Source organism: Chlorocebus sabaeus, chromosome 21 (genome assembly GCF_047675955.1).
Source record: "Chlorocebus sabaeus isolate Y175 chromosome 21, mChlSab1.0.hap1, whole genome shotgun sequence".
Lineage (NCBI taxonomy): Eukaryota > Metazoa > Chordata > Mammalia > Primates > Cercopithecidae > Chlorocebus > Chlorocebus sabaeus.
This window is the reverse complement of record NC_132924.1, coordinates 56,684,836-56,700,759: the sequence shown is the minus strand read 5'-3', so window position 1 is coordinate 56,700,759 and position 15,924 is coordinate 56,684,836. Positions and strand designations below refer to the sequence as shown.

The 15,924-nt window shown below is 39.1% G+C and overlaps 1 protein-coding gene across 2 annotated transcripts in view; it reads right to left on the bottom strand.

The window, feature by feature from the left end:
* SLC25A13 (solute carrier family 25 member 13) overlaps positions 1-15,924 on the bottom strand; it is a 210,262-nt gene that overhangs the window by 40,742 nt on the left and 153,596 nt on the right. For both annotated transcript variants that reach the window (XM_007982099.3, XM_073009117.1), the window contains one exon: positions 15,834-15,914. In XM_007982099.3, the coding sequence (XP_007980290.2) occupies positions 15,834-15,914 (81 nt within the window). The remainder of the gene's footprint in view (positions 1-15,833; positions 15,915-15,924) is intronic.

The window sequence follows — 15,924 nt, the reverse complement described above, 5'->3', positions numbered from 1 at the left end:
AGGAGGCCCAAATTGCTGAAAAAATTCAATGGCTGGTATGAGACTTCTCTCTTATCAGTTGTGTAAGGATTTTTTTTTCAAAGGCTCCATTTCCAAACTGTGATTCATTATGTATGAAGGATCTTCCAGCAGAGGGAAAGATATTCCAGTAGTATACCCCAATTATTTTTTCCTCCCCAGGGTGCTTTTCATCTTCCTTCCTTTCTTTGGCTTTCCCATGCAGTAGATTATTCCTATCCTTCTGCCCTTTATGGGACCTGAAGGCTGTGGCTCTGCCCACAGTGATCTCTGCACTGATTATTTCCAGTCAGCCCTCTAACAATGTATACTTCACACATGTCTGTCCTCTAGATCCCTTTCTGGAAGGATGTGATTTTCCAAGACACCTTTCAAGAACAAATTACCCACCAGTGTGACCAGAAAGAAGAGACAGCTATAACTATTTGAATAACTACGGCCCTGCAAACTCTCTCTTCTCCCCTCCCCTCCTTCCTGGAGAAACAAGAGCCAGACACATGTCAAGCACTTCTGATGTAGGAGGTACTGTGCTAAACTCTTCACAGACATCATCTCCTTCATCCCCCCAGTCATGCTGACACAGGCTATATTATTCCCGTCTTTCTAGAGATGAAATGGAAGCAGAGACTTCTCTTCAAGGCAGTAAAAGAATGCAAACCCGGACTTGCCCAATTTCTAACCCACGCTCAGAACCATTACGCCTATTTGTCTATTGTGAAAAAGCAGATTCAATAAAACAATTCATTTTCAGTTTTTTCTTTCATGTTTGAACAGAGTAGCTGCCTGAATTTTTGGTTAATCTGTTCATATGGACTAGAATTCCTGTGACTTTAAGAGCTTCTAGGAGATAAAGATTAACCAGTGGATTCAGAGACATTAAAATACATCAAGTAATACGGAAGAGATGTTTTTCTAGGTACAATATTTTCATCAGATATATTTTCATCAGATATATCAAATTTTTCTTTGTAGATTAATCAATAATGAGAAAGCCAGGCTACTGGGCAGTAAAATCCCCAAATCTGAATCCTTGAGCAAAACTATATATATATCTATATATCTATATATCTCTATATATCTCTATATATCTTTATTGATTGATTGATTGATTGTGGAAGAGTCTCATTCTGTCGCCCAGGGTGGAGTGCAGTGGTGCAAACTCAGCTCACTGTAACCTCCGTCTCCCAGGTTCAAGAGATTCTTGGGCCTCAGCCTCCCAAGTACCTGGGATTACAGGCGCTCACCACCACACCCAATTTTTTTTTTTTTTTTTTTTTTTTTTGAGACAGTCTCCCTCTGTCGCCCAGGCTGGAGTGCAGTGGCTTGATCTTGGCTCACTGCAAGCTCTGAGTCCCAGGTTCACACCATTCTCCTGCCTCAGCCTCCTGAGTAGCTGGGATTATAGGCGCCCACCACCACGCCCAGCTAATTTTTTGTGTTTTTAGTAGAGATGGGGTTTCACCATGTTAGCCAGGATAGTTTTGATCTCCTGACCTCGTGACCCACCTGCCTCGGCCTCCCAGATTTTTGTATTTTTAGTAGAGACAGTGTTTCACCACATTGGCCAGGCTGGTTTCAAATTCCTGACCTCAAGTGATCTACCTGCCTTGGCCTACCAAAGTGCTGGGATTACAGGCGTGATCACCATGCCCAGGCGTGAGAAATATTTTAGGCTCAAAAATATATAACTAGTGACAATTTTAACTTTATTCAAATGGGCATGCAAAATAATTATACTGATATAGGTTTTGTCTAAATATAGCATAGTTGTTTCAAGATAGGAGCAAAGGTGCTTCACCTCTCTGGCAACACAATCTTAAGTTCACATCTCCATATGACAGTTTTGGCTGCTGTAATTCATATCAGAAGTCCATGATCTACATAAATCCACCTTTGCATCCCGGAGTGCTGAGAGCAACCAGAAAGGGCAATAGGACTGTGACTACAACCATGTCAGCATGAAGTCCAAGCACCAAGCTTCTCAAACGCACAGCGTTTGGCTGATACAAAGCATCATTATTTCCAAATGCTCTGTTTTTTTCAAGTGAAATGGTCTTCACGGCTCAAAGTAAAATTACAGGATTTTTTCTTCTAATACCCCCTTCTCTGAAATGGGCTAGTCTACAAAGAAACCAAACTGTGGTTCCTATCACTGTGTCTTTCGCTTAGTGCCTACATGCTTCCATAAGCTTGATTTCTTCCCCTCCTTACAGTTTTGCCACCGAAATCCCTCTTGCCATGTTACATGATGACTTCATTGTTGACACTTCTGGTTTGGCATAGGGAAGTGATATAGCTATTTATTTTTTAAAACAGAATGTTAAGGGCTGGGTGCAGTGGCTCACGCCTATAATCCCAGCACTTTGGGAGGCTGAGGCAAGCGGATCACTGAGGTCAGGAAATGGAGACCAGCCTGGCCAACATGGTGAAATCCTCTCTCTACTAAAAATACAAAAATTAGCCAGGCACGGTGGTGCATGCCTGTAGTCTTGGCCACTCAGGAGGCTGAGGCAGGAGAATTGCTTGAACCCGGGAGGCAGAGGTTACAGTGAGCCGAGATTACACCACTACACTCGAGCCTGGTGGAGAGAACAAAACTCCATCTCGGAACACAAACAAACAGAATTTTAAGAAATCAAATATTTCATAAAGGCAACATAATCCAGAGTTCCAAGGTACACCCCATTTTCTGTAAGTACTCCAAGAACAGTGACCTTCATTAAAATGATAATGTACGTTAGGTCTAACAGTTGTGGACAAGTAGGTTTTACAGTTATATGTGCCTTATAACTGACTCACCAAGGCTGTCTGCTCATTTTCACAAGGATAGGAAATATTGGTAGCCTAAAAACATTATCTAAAGGCTAAGGGTTCAGAAGCTCCAGTTCATATTTCCCCATGATCCATTTCCTTTCATCTGTATCAATAAAACAAGGCTTTCTCCAATGCTTCTTTATTAAATGAGATAGTATTCCTGAACATTTTCTTGAGACTTCAGGAGTCAAAAGAACTCATCAGATAAAAATAAAAGCCTTCTTACAACACCTCCCAACCCCCAATCATTCAACAGTCTTGAGAATATTCAGAGAATATTAATAGTCTTGCATTAAAAAAAATTAAACCCATCATCACTCTGCTGTCCACAGAAAACATGGCAGTATATTTTTTAATATAGCACAATTTCAACTACATTTTAAACTAAAAGCATTAAATATAACTGTAATTTAATCACCCTCCTTTAATTTGAATTCACATGGTAGATACTTATAGCTACTTAAAAAATTAAGTGGCAAAATGTATATGAAGAATATGTATCTTGATATTTTAATTATGCTCAATTGAATGTACTTAGATTTAAAGTGCTTTTCACAAATGACATGTGCTAAGAATATCTAATTGCACACTGACATTCTAAAATGTGTGCTTACATGTGTCAAAAATAGATTAATATAAAGTTATAGAATAGACTTTGACTAAAACCCAAACATATTATTTTGATTATCTGGACACAAAATTGTAACTACAAACAAGATATATAGTAATAAATGTCTAATAATTTATGTTTCATTAAGATGAACACACAAGTGATGACAGTGCTTGATATTTGAATAAATTAGAAAATAAAGACTTGTAAAGGAATCTAAGATTAAACATATTTTCCATTTACTTTCTTACTAACTCAATGTTAAATAGAGACATGAAAATAATTTGTAGTATAACTATTATTATTGTATGTAGAGCTCACAGGTAAAAAAGAGATATTCAGCAAATAGCAGTGGATGGAGTAAATTAAAACACATTGCCCAACTGCAGTCAAGTGCTGTTCACAACTGTTCACAAATGCTGAAGATGGCATTCAGCAACCTCACAGAGAAGATGGCAGAGATTAAGTGGCATGAGGTCGGGAGGCCACTCACCCCGTCCAGCTCTGAAGGGAAGTGTGTTGGGCCCACTGCCTTCACAAGATATATCATCACCCTCCTGCAATCAGAAACTTGAGTCCTCACAAACTGAAAGAAAGACCTTTTCTTAAACCCTAGTATTAGGGGCTGAATTGCATCTCTCCAAAATTTGTATACTGAAGTCCTAACCTTCAGGACCTCAAAATGTGACTGGATTTGGACTTAGGGCCTTTTAAGAGGTAATTAAGAAGAAATGAAGTCAGATGGATGGGCCCTAATCCAATATGACTGGTGTCCTTATAATTAGAGATTAAGACACAGACAACACACGGACTGAGGGGTGACCATGTGAGGACACAGTGAGAAGGCGGCCATCTGTAAGAAAAGAAGACAGGCCTCAGAAGAAACCAAAACTGCCAACACCTTAACCTAGGACTTCCAGTACCTGTTGTTTAAACCTCCCAATCTGTGGTATGAGGCATTTTGTTATGGCAGCCCTACCAAATGAATACACTAAGTTAGACTATCTATCTAAATGCACATCTCTAAACAAAAAGCAATATATAATTTTTTTCTTTTGATTTGGTATGAAAATAAAACTCTTAAGTGAAAAATGTGTTACTAGATTATTAACAATATTGGAACGATAATAAATTCTTACTCCATAATTGATTCTGAGAAAGATACCAAACTGAAATATCCTAGTCCTAATTTCTTAACCACATGGTGAGGCAGAAAAAGGCTATTGTGTTTACATGTTTTACAAATATTAAGTTTCATGTTTTCAGCTTCATGGGGTTTTAATGAGCCCATAGAAGCCTGGCCAAGAAACCGAAGTGGAATCCATTTGACTGACATTAAAAAGCAATTAAGTTACAGGCCTGTCAAATATGTTAACATTTGGGGTCTGCCTGTTATACATGTGTATTTTGACTACTACTACCAGAATAGTTTAATGATTTACAGACCTTCAATGTCTAAAGTACCTTCACTGTACGAAAGCTATGACCCAGTCTTTCTTAAGATTTTCCTATCACAACAAACTCCTCCCTATTTACTAGAAATCCAGAAAGATGGCCCAATGTTTGAATTATGTTGAGTCAAACGACTCTGAGACTTTCCCAGAGAGGGGAAAGGGAGAAAAATAGAAAGGAAATATCTGGCTGGCCCAGTGTCTAGCACGAGAGTTGGACTTTCCCCTAATAAGATGACTTTTCTGAGCCACTAAAGGCAGCCCTTAGTCAGGGAGGCTATGCTTAACTGTCTTAGTCTGTTTGGGTGTCTATAATGAAGTATCATAGACTACGTGGCTTATAAACAACAAAAATTCCTTTATCAGAGTTCTGGAGGCTCGAAATCTGAGATCACAGTCCGGCATGGTTGGGATTTAGTGAGCACTGCTTCCTGGCTCACAGATGTTGTCTTCTCACTGTGTCCTCACATGGAGGAAGGAGTGGGGATCTCTCTGGGATCCCTTTTATAAGGGCACTAATCTCAACCTGTAGGTTCCACCCTCATGACCTAATCACCCCCAAAGATCCCACTCTTCTAATACCATCACACTGGGAGTTAGGTTCAAACCTAGCAATTGTGGGGGAAATAAACATTCAATCTATAGCACCCATGAGCCCTTAGTACCATCAGATATTTCTTTTATTTTTGCCCTCAGTCCAAGTAGAATCATCTGGAGAAAGAGCCTCTCATTGGAGGAGGTAAGCAGCAGAACTCTATTCAAGACCAATGCTTTAGTCCCATTGCCTGGAGGACTTTTTGAGTAAACCGATGGAGCTGCCTCTTGGCTTTTCAGAAATCTGCAAATTTAGATAGTGCCATGAGGTTAGAATTTTTATTTTTTTGGCTATCAATTGGCTCCTCCTTTTTTAAACCTCCTCTTTTCTATGATTCCTTCATGACTCTGACATAATTTCATGTTAGTCATTCAATAAAGTCTTTTCTACTTAAAATACAAGCCATAATAAATAAGCTATACCAAACGCTCCAAGTTGTTTATCTTCATCCTGTTCTTAAGATTCTGAATATATTTAGGGATTATTTATTTGTCATTCTTAGAAATGAAGTCAAATAAAGTAAATAGGAGCCTTATAAAGGTTGGTTCTATTACTGGGCGATCATGGAATACTTTCTTGTGAAATATCCTGGATATGTAGACACCTAGCCATGTTACAGCTATTCCCTCAATTCCTGCACCCCTACTCTCCCACCAATTTTTGGAGTTAATTCCTCTTTGCTGGTCATCAGTCTCTAAATTAATAGTAACATGGTATACAGAGCCACTACCCTTTCTTTCCAGTTCTATAACCAATACCTTGTAGTCAAGCATTTATTCATTCAACAGAGATTTTTTTGGTTTCTTCCATATATCAGACACAATGTTAGGCACACAGCTGTAACAGTGTGACATAGGCCCTGTCATCCATATTTATAGATGTCACAGTTCAGCATTCAAGGTCTGTGAGATGCAATTAGTTGTCAGCAAAAAGTTATGAAGGAAGATCTCCTCAAGTGGCAAAGCAGTGACCACGGTTGACAAAGATAGCAGGTCATATAATACCAGATACAGTCTCCAACCCTTCAAGTCAAGAAGAGATGGAAGGCAGAGATAAAGCATAAGTACAAATCAAGAAAATCTTTAATATGGTCTTACATTTTGGGGGAGTATGCAAAAAGTTCTCCCAGGGAATATTCCAAATAATAACAATAATAACATTTGAAAACAATGTAATCACTAGATTTTCACTGAACTACAAAAGGTTATAAAGATATAGCATTAAAAAAATTAACATTATTGTTATAGCATCACTATAATGCATAATATATCTTAATTAATTCACATGTCACTCGAGAGTGACTCCATAACAATTCATCCTAATGATTACGCCTCACATCATCTTATATTTATAAGTAAGATATGTGCAGAGGCTTGCATAGTGAAATAAAAATTCTATTTTAGGAAAACTACACTATGACGCTACATATCCACACGAAATCCTGGGAAGAAAAAAAACGTGAAGTAAGACTTAAATCCACTTCAGACAATCTGTCTCACCAGCTCTGATTGTCAGAGTATATGTATTCATTATATGAGGAAATTTTCTTCCTGGTTTGATACGATTAAGTATGAAATCATAAGGGATTTCAAGTTCAATCACAAGGAATAGTGACTTTGAGTATATTTTATGACCAAAGTATACACAATACTACTCAGGGAAAACTTACAGAATTCAGAGCTAAAAACAAAACAGTACAAGAAGGGTTTGAAGACACTTATAGATAGTTGAAACAAATGAAAATGTTAAGCAAAGTCATTAATATCTGGGTAGGGCCATGACTCAAGGCTGCCATATGTATGGCCTAGCACACAAAGATCAGGTTTGCCAACCAGATTTCCTCTCTCAATAATTACATGAAAAGCAAAACAAAACTGAACAACTTGAGCTAATTAGCTGGGAGCTGGGGCAAGGGATGAAAAGAGGCTGTCTCCTACTGTGAGAGAGACTAAGTGGCTGGCAAGAACATGAAGGGAATTCTTGAGAAAGTCAACATCAGTTCTTCAGGAAGAGAAGAAGTGATGGATTAGAATAGTCAAAAGATGTGCAGAGTGATGCAAAGTCACTGCGAGAGACAAAGAAGGCCAAGTGGAGAAAATGGAGACAGTAGCCAGTTCCTAATGCTGCCTCAATTCTCGAGAGCCTTCAATTTCATTTAATGGATACCCTTAACCTTCACTTATCTCCACTTTGGTGAGTTTCTGCCCCCCTGCTACCAGAAGCAATCTAGAGAATGAATGGGTTCTAGGATCAGCAACAGACCCTCAGAGAAGGCATGAGATGGGCTATGAAACCTTCACAAGATGAAGGGCAATGAAGATGTTCCCAGCTCACAACACGGGTTACTGAATCCTCCAGTGGTAGCTGAAACATCCTTTGCTATTATTCCTATTAAGATATAGAGTCTAATTTCTCTCCTGTTGAATCTAGGCCAGCCTAACTGGCTTGTCTGACCAACAGAATGCACTGGCAGTGACCTTCAAGGTCAGGTCATAAGAAGTCTTGTCTCTGCCCAGGACTCTTAAGATGCCTGCTCTTGGGAGGCTCCCTCTCCGAATCAAACTATCAATGTTTGAAAAGACCAAGCTACACAGAGAAGTCAAGCAGGTGCTCTGGACCACAGCCCCAGCAGTGACCAGAGTGAGCCACTTTGGATATCTGTCCCGGTTGACCCTTCAGATGAGTCTGGCCCCAGCTTCCACTAGCCCATAACCACATAAGAATCCCAAGTACAACCCTCCCAGGCTGAGCCCAGTCAATCCACAGAACCACAAGAGAGAATAATAATAAATATTTATTTGAAGTCACTAAATTTTCAGATTATTTGTTATGCAGCAATAGACAATCAGAACACCTCTCCTCCTCAATGATGGAGAAACACTGAAATCATTCCTGTTAGGAGGAAACCCTTGGAACTAGGATTGGCATGCACTGTGGACACAGGATGAAATTAAAGTCATTTTTAGAAAAAGGATGCTACGCTACCCAGCAGAGGAAATCAATCAGTAGAGAAATGACAAATAAGCAGGTTCACAAAGAAGACCAGAGATTTCAGGAGCACCTGAGGTAACTGAGGTCCTCAAGAGCCATATCCAAACTCCAATACACCTATTCCATTCCGTTCCACCCAAAAAGCCAAACTAAAACATTCATTTTCATAAAATTCTCTCTCTCTCTCTGTGTGTGTGTATACACACACGCACACACACACACACACATTAGAGGTTAAAAAGTAGACACTAGAGGCCGGGCACGGTGGCTCACGCCTGTAATCCCAGCACTTTGGGAGGTCGAGGTGGGTAGATCACAAGTTCAGGAGTTCGAGACCAGCCTGGCCAATATGGTGAAACCTCATCTTTACTAAACATACAAAAAAATTAGCCTGGCATGGTGGCACATGCCTGTAATCCCAGCTACTCGGGAGGCTGAGGCAGGAGAATCGCTTGAATCCAAGAGGCAGAGGTTGCAGTGAGCTGAGATCGCGCCACTGCACTCCAGCCTGGGTGACAAAACGAGACTCCATCTCAAAAAAAAAAAAAAAAAGTAGACACTAGAAGAGCAGGAAGACTAGCACTGAAGTCATGATTTATTTCTTTCATACATATTATCTCATTTAATTTTTCCCACAATCAGGCAAGGTAAGTGTGGTGCATTAAAGATGGCTGCAACATCATTGTCACGTCTCCCATTCAGAGGCAGACTATTTTCCCTGGCACTGGATCTGGCTGACCTATAACCTGTTTTAACAAATACACTGTGGCTAAATTAATGTTGCATAATCTCAAAAACTGGGCCTGAGATTTTTCTCAGTTTCTTATTCTGCTCTCAGAACTCACCTTCTTAAGTCTGACACTATAGTATGAGGAAGCTCACGCAGCTATGCCATGTGGAGAACCTGTCCCCATCCAGCCCTGGCTCCAGCTGAGCTCCAAGCTGGTTGCCATTTGTGTGAGGACATTCTGGACCTTCTAGCTACCTCACTACTCCAGCTGAAATCATGGGAAAGAGACAGAAACCATGGGAAGGAGGCAGCATTCATGAAAAAGAACAGATTTTTTTGTTTTTTAAAAATACTTTAAGTTCTAGGGTACATGTACACAATATGCAGGTTTGTTACATATGTACACATGTGCCATGTTGGTGTGCTGCACCCATTAACTCGTCATTTACATTAGGTATACCTCCTAATGCTATCCCTCCACCCTCTCCCCACCTCACAACAGGTTCCCCTTCCTGTGTCCAAGTGTTCTCGTTGTTCAATTCCCACCTATGAGTGAGAATATGCAGTGTTTGGTTTTTTGTCCTTGCGATAGTTTGCTCAGAATGATGGTTTCCGGTTTCATCCATGTCCCTACAAAGGACATGAAGTCATCCTTTTTTATGGCTGCATAGTATTCCATGGTGTATATGTGCCACATTTTCTTAATCCAGTCTATCACTGATGGACATTTGGGTTGATTCCAAGTCTTTGCCATTGTGAATAGTGCCGCAGTAAACATACGTGTGCATGTGTCTTTATAGCAGCATGATTTATAACCCTTTGGGTATATACCTAGTAATAGGATGGCTGGGTCAAATGGTATTTCTAGTCCTAGATCCTTGAGGAATCGCCACACTGTCTTCCACAATGGTTGAACTAGTTTACAGTCCCACCAGCAGTATAAAAGAGTTCCTATTTCTCCACATCCTCTCCAGCACCTGCTGTTCCCTGACTTTTTAATGATTGCCATTAGAACAGATTATCGTTTTAAACCACTAAGTTTTGGAGGGGTTTGTTAAACAGCAATAGACAACTAAAAGAGAAAGTTGCTATCTAAATTTTATAGACAAGAAAACTGCAACTCAGAGAAGTCAAATAAGTTGTGTAATCCTTGACTCACATCTGGCAGGTGAAGGCCTTGAGACCCCAAACTGACTAAAAGCCCATGTTCTTTCCAGTAAACTGGACTGCCTCTTGTTAGATGTGATTATTCTTACTACAAATGGCTATGATTTTCAAAAGGATTAACTTTACAAAAAAAAAAAAGAAAAAACAAAAAACAAAAAATGAAGAAGCATCCCTGTTGGCAATTCTCAGAAATTAGAATAGCAAGGTTTTAAAAGGAACACTTTCACTTTATAAAATGATCTCCATCTATATGCTTTCTATTCTTGGTGATTTGGGAATCATCGTTAAGTACGGCTTGGAGAGAAAGGTGATAAGTTTTATTGTTAATGACAGGAAGGGGTTTGGCAAACATTAAAGAAAAGATATAAATTAGTCCATTACCAGATTTGTCATTGATTGGCTGTGAAGATTGACAAGATCACTTTTGAGTGATTTTAGCTTTAAAATTCATTTAACCAATATTTATAAAGAGTCTACAGGTTACCATGCAATGCCTGCAGTCCCTGGAATACATCAATGAATAAGAAGATCCATGTCCTTGCAGAACTTGTACTCTACCATGAAGGAGACAGAAAATAAACAAAAATCATGAAAAATAAGTAAGTTGTACAGAATGTTTGAAGGTGGTGAGAACTATGGCAACAGGAGAAGAAAGGGGGGTGATGGGAAGGCAGGCTGATAGGTAGATAGGGAGTGTTTGCTGGCAGTGGGGAGGGTTAACATTTTTAAACTAAGTATCATGTATAAGTTTAAAGCATAAGACTGAAGCAATGACTGTTGTCTAGGGAGAAACCCCAAGTAACCAAAAGCTTGGTTAAATGAATACACTGTTCCAACCATAAGTCTATCTAGAAACCCACACATCTGTAACAGACATACGCACTATATGCCACATTCCAACACTAGAATGTAATACTCCCATTTACTATTATTTTCTGATAAGCAAAGCACATGAGTTGCACTAATGGGAAAAAATGCAAAGGCATCAATCTGGGAATCATATGAGTTGTTCCTAGAGCATTGTGTTAGGATGAAGCATTCAAAAACAAACATTTATACTGCTTAGGATACTCACAAGTAATAAAAAGTAGAAAGACATGCTTAGAATGGAAAACACCAGTGTCAGGACAGAGTTTTCTCTTGGGAGATAAGGGAAGGAAAAGCAATTTGGACAGGTACATTAAGGGCCTCCAACTGCGCTGTCAAGTTTGCCACCAATCTAAGTGGTAGGCACACCTGTGTCTGTATCTTTGTGTTTTTCAAAATCTTTCAAAATAAAACAATTGCAACTGAATGTAATGTATGAGATGAGTAATAAAAACTTGCCTTAAAAACAGTATTTGATATGTGGCTGGACAAACTGGCATAAACACATCATGCATATGGGAATCACCATAATGGTGGGAATCAGGCAGCCAACAGCATTAGGGTACTAATTATTTATAGGGGAGAGTAATTAAGATTACTCTTCATTCCATGTTTTCCCAACAGTGTTATTCTCACCAGTCCCTTTTAGAACCAGTGACACAAACATATAAATTGTTTTTCCAACTAAAAATGCACTCAAAATAATACAAACTTCGATAAACACCAATTATATTTACAACATGCACACTCATGCACACAAATGTGTGCATCACAGTGAAAAAATACCCTGGGACCACTATCAAAGGACCATAGTTTAAAACATGTTAATTTGTCTTTCCAAAAATTACTACACAATACTACCACTTTGTATTAGTATATGAATAGTTTTTACTAAACATGGCTTTATAAGATAGATGTTCATATTTTTATGACTTTCTTAGTAATATTAGATTTATTTTCATGCCATATAAATTAATCATCATATTTATACTTCTTCCTTGAAACTAGTCATCGCATCACTTGTATTCCTTACTTGGTGACTTTTTTTAAAGATCAAAGGATCAAAAGCTAAAGATCCCAGGCTCCTCAAGATTTCAACCTAGATGCATGTTACACTAGATATATAAAAGTCATACACTTACTTTGTCGAATGAAGCACTGCAGCCTACAGATCATACTGCATTACATATGTTATTTTTCATTTTTTCTTAAAGTAACAGCAAAAAACCAATAAAGACAACATATTCAGATGTAATATGTCAGTCTTCAGAATCATTGGGAACCTAACTGGAAGTGGCTAGTGGTAACAGAACCTCTGTCTTCTGACACACTGACTGAAAGTTTCCATAGTCACTAACACAGATTCTCAATCACAGCCCTCTAAAGGCGCCAAGTATTTGATCCAAGAAGGGAAAAGACGGAAAAAAACCCAGAAGGCACACACACACACACACACACACACACACACACACAAACACACACACACATATATATACCTCATGTAGGGAAGACTGAAGGTCCAGGTCTCCATTAAAACTCCCACAACTACAAGCCTAATTTAGAATGCAGAAACCAAACTTATGGAGAAAACACAAACCACAAAGAATTATTTCAGATTTAGAGTTTGTAAACCCCAGTCTCAGCACCGAGTTTTGTCTTAAAACACGCTGAATGTATCACTACTGTTAAAGTGTGAAACTATAAAAATGCTCAGAAAACTGGAGTCAATTTTTTAACGGTGCTCTAAACTAAAACTAATCTCAAATGCAAAAAATGAGTTTAAAAAGAAATAACAGACTTGCCCTTTTTCCCATGTCAATGAAACAGAAGATTATTTTTTAATCTCTTCAGTTACAGGCTTTATTATACCAAAAATAATAAATAAGAAATGGGATAAATTTTATTCCTTTCTAGTGACAATGATTTTTTTCCCTCCAAATTTACTAACACTTTCATTTTTCTAAAAAAAAAATACAATAAAACAGGTTGTTTAGCTAATCACTATGAAGTTATGAGACAAAGACCTCCCTACATACTTTCCTCGTTTTTGCAGAAAACAGATCATAAAACAGAAGAAGCCTTGTTCAAAGAAATGAGCAGCTTTGGTTACAAGTGCAAAAGTCAGCCATGTGTACTAATTCTCAGTAATAATGAAGCAAGGTGAGGTCCCCAGAGACTTAAAAGTCAACACCTAGCAATGCTTGGATGAACTAAGATGAGGAACCGCTCATGTGGCACAACCTTACAAAACCCTTTGTATTCCCAATAGGACAGATGAGGCTGTGGAACTCACAACAACCCTCTAAGATGTGTGACTGCCTCCAATTATACAGAAAACTTTGCTAAAGCCTGCAAAAAAAGATGCTGCTGCTACTTAAAAAATGCATGGCTGGGCGGGGTGGCCACGTCTGTAATCCCAGCACTTTGGGAGGCCAAGGTGGGCAGATCAGGAGGTCAGGAGATTGAGACCATCCTGGCCAACATGGTGAAACCCAGTCTCTACTAAAAATGCAGAGAAGTTAGCTGGGCATGGTGGTGCGTGCCTGTAGTCCCAGCTACTCAGGAGGCTGAGGCAGGAGAATCGCTTGAACCTGGGAGATGGAGGTTGCGATCGCGTCTCTGCACTCCGGCCTGGTGATAGAGCAAAACTGTCTTTTAAAAAAAAAAAAAAAAAAAAAGGATGTGCGTGCACACACAAACACACAGAAAATGGAACCATCCATTCATCTACTCAGAGATCTAAAGGGATCTGGGTTGTCTGCTACCTACAGGATTGCTTACCTGAAAATAAACTCTTACTTCTTAAAGTAATGACTGGGGGAAAAAAGGCAAGGGAGAAGACTTGAAAAGCTAAGGACCACTGTCTACCTCTGAGATGAAGGATGGCAAATCTCATTTCACAGATATTTTAAGTAGCTGTAAAGCCGAAGTGGCTCCAATTTTAAGCCTGTGTTTAGATCAGGTTTGAAAAGGGCTACATCTCTTTACCTAACTAGGCACCACTTCTGATGCCAATGTGCTTTGTGTTTGAAATGGGCGACTGCATATGCAAAAACAAGACCACCTACAGATGGCACCTAGAAAATACGTGCCACAACCAATCTCCTTGGCACCCAGAGGCATGTGCAGGCAAAATGCTTTCATTAAAAAGAAAATAAACCTCTGGGCACCATGCCATGATGATTGCCAACATCTTGAGTAGTATCACATAATTAATTTTACATTTTAATTCTTGTAGAAATCTATGATCATATCTTTTCAGAAAGTTTAAAATGTAACTTAAAAAAAACAACAACCCTACCTGACCTACCAGAAAACCCTGCTATATCCTGGACCCTGCAACAACCTGAAGGACTAGGCTAGGCACAGCCTATGGATACACCTATCCAAAAATTAGAAAACTTACTTACTCAAATGGAAACTACAGAGTTGTTTTAAATGGAGAGTACCTATGGGGAAGAGCAACTTCTAAAATTCTCTTTGATTATTATTGTGTGCCCTTTTTATTTAGGACATTAAAGGCTCCTTTTTTCCATCCTGAATGCTCCTAAAGTTACAGAACAAGGGGATCCTGCCTGGCCATCTCCGACAGGTCACTGATCAAACAGAGAGTCAGGCAGTAGCCAAATTCCATCCATCTCTAAAGAATACCAGGAGCTAGGACTTCTTAGCTCCTGCTACATTTAAGAAACCATCATTCAATGTTAGATAGGACAATAAGCCCTTTCCACACAAACATTGTCCAACACCTAAACTCAAGGATCTTCAAGAAAAAAATTACTTCAGGAATACTACTTCCTGCCCAGAGTAAGTCAATTTTAAAAAGTGACTTCATCTTTTTTATAAGAAATAGGTTCAGATAAAAAAATACCAATTTTGTATTGCCTGAGTGATCAAAGCCTGTTATTTAACCAACCTTATCTTTAAATAACACTAGTCTTTGTATAAGAGTTTAATTTACTTAAAGTATTTACATTCACATGAACAAACCAGTACATGAGATAAAACGAGACACAATGTTTTGCTGAGCTTCAGAACAAGATGCAGGTTGTTCATCCATATAAGGAAACAATCATTCCAAGCGTTTTTGACAATGCAGAGCACACTCAGCCAGTTATTTCCCAGCATTGTTCTCCCAAAAGCAGTGGAAGCTTGAGCAGATGCTGCCACTTGCAAGGCAAAGCCAAGCAGAGAGCTATGGTTGCTGACTTCAAACTACAAGTTTTAGTGCCTGACCCAGCAGAGGGTGCCATGAGGAAAGAATGTACTAAACATTAACTTTAGAAAAGGTTAGCAAAGATTTTTCAAAGGGCAAACACTTCTGTCACAAATGACTTCTATTGCAGAACAAACCATAAGCAATGACGAATTTAACAGGCATGACTTAACAGGCAGTAAGATCAGAAACATTTACCCTTCCACCTCTGGAATGGTTCGCCTGCCTAGGAAAAGCCGAGGTGCCCTAGTAGACTCTGCCCTTGTGCAGGATCTGTGGTTAAACAGAAGCCTTAGTCCACACCTGTTGACCATGGCAGTGATATATATGTGAAACAAATCTTTTCAGTGTAGAGATCTTCAAAAGGTACTTACGCAGCCTCCAGCAAGAATTTCTGCTGCAAGTGGGACCGAACCATCTTTGTGCATAAATTTATCCCTCACAAAATCGTTCACCTTGAAGAAA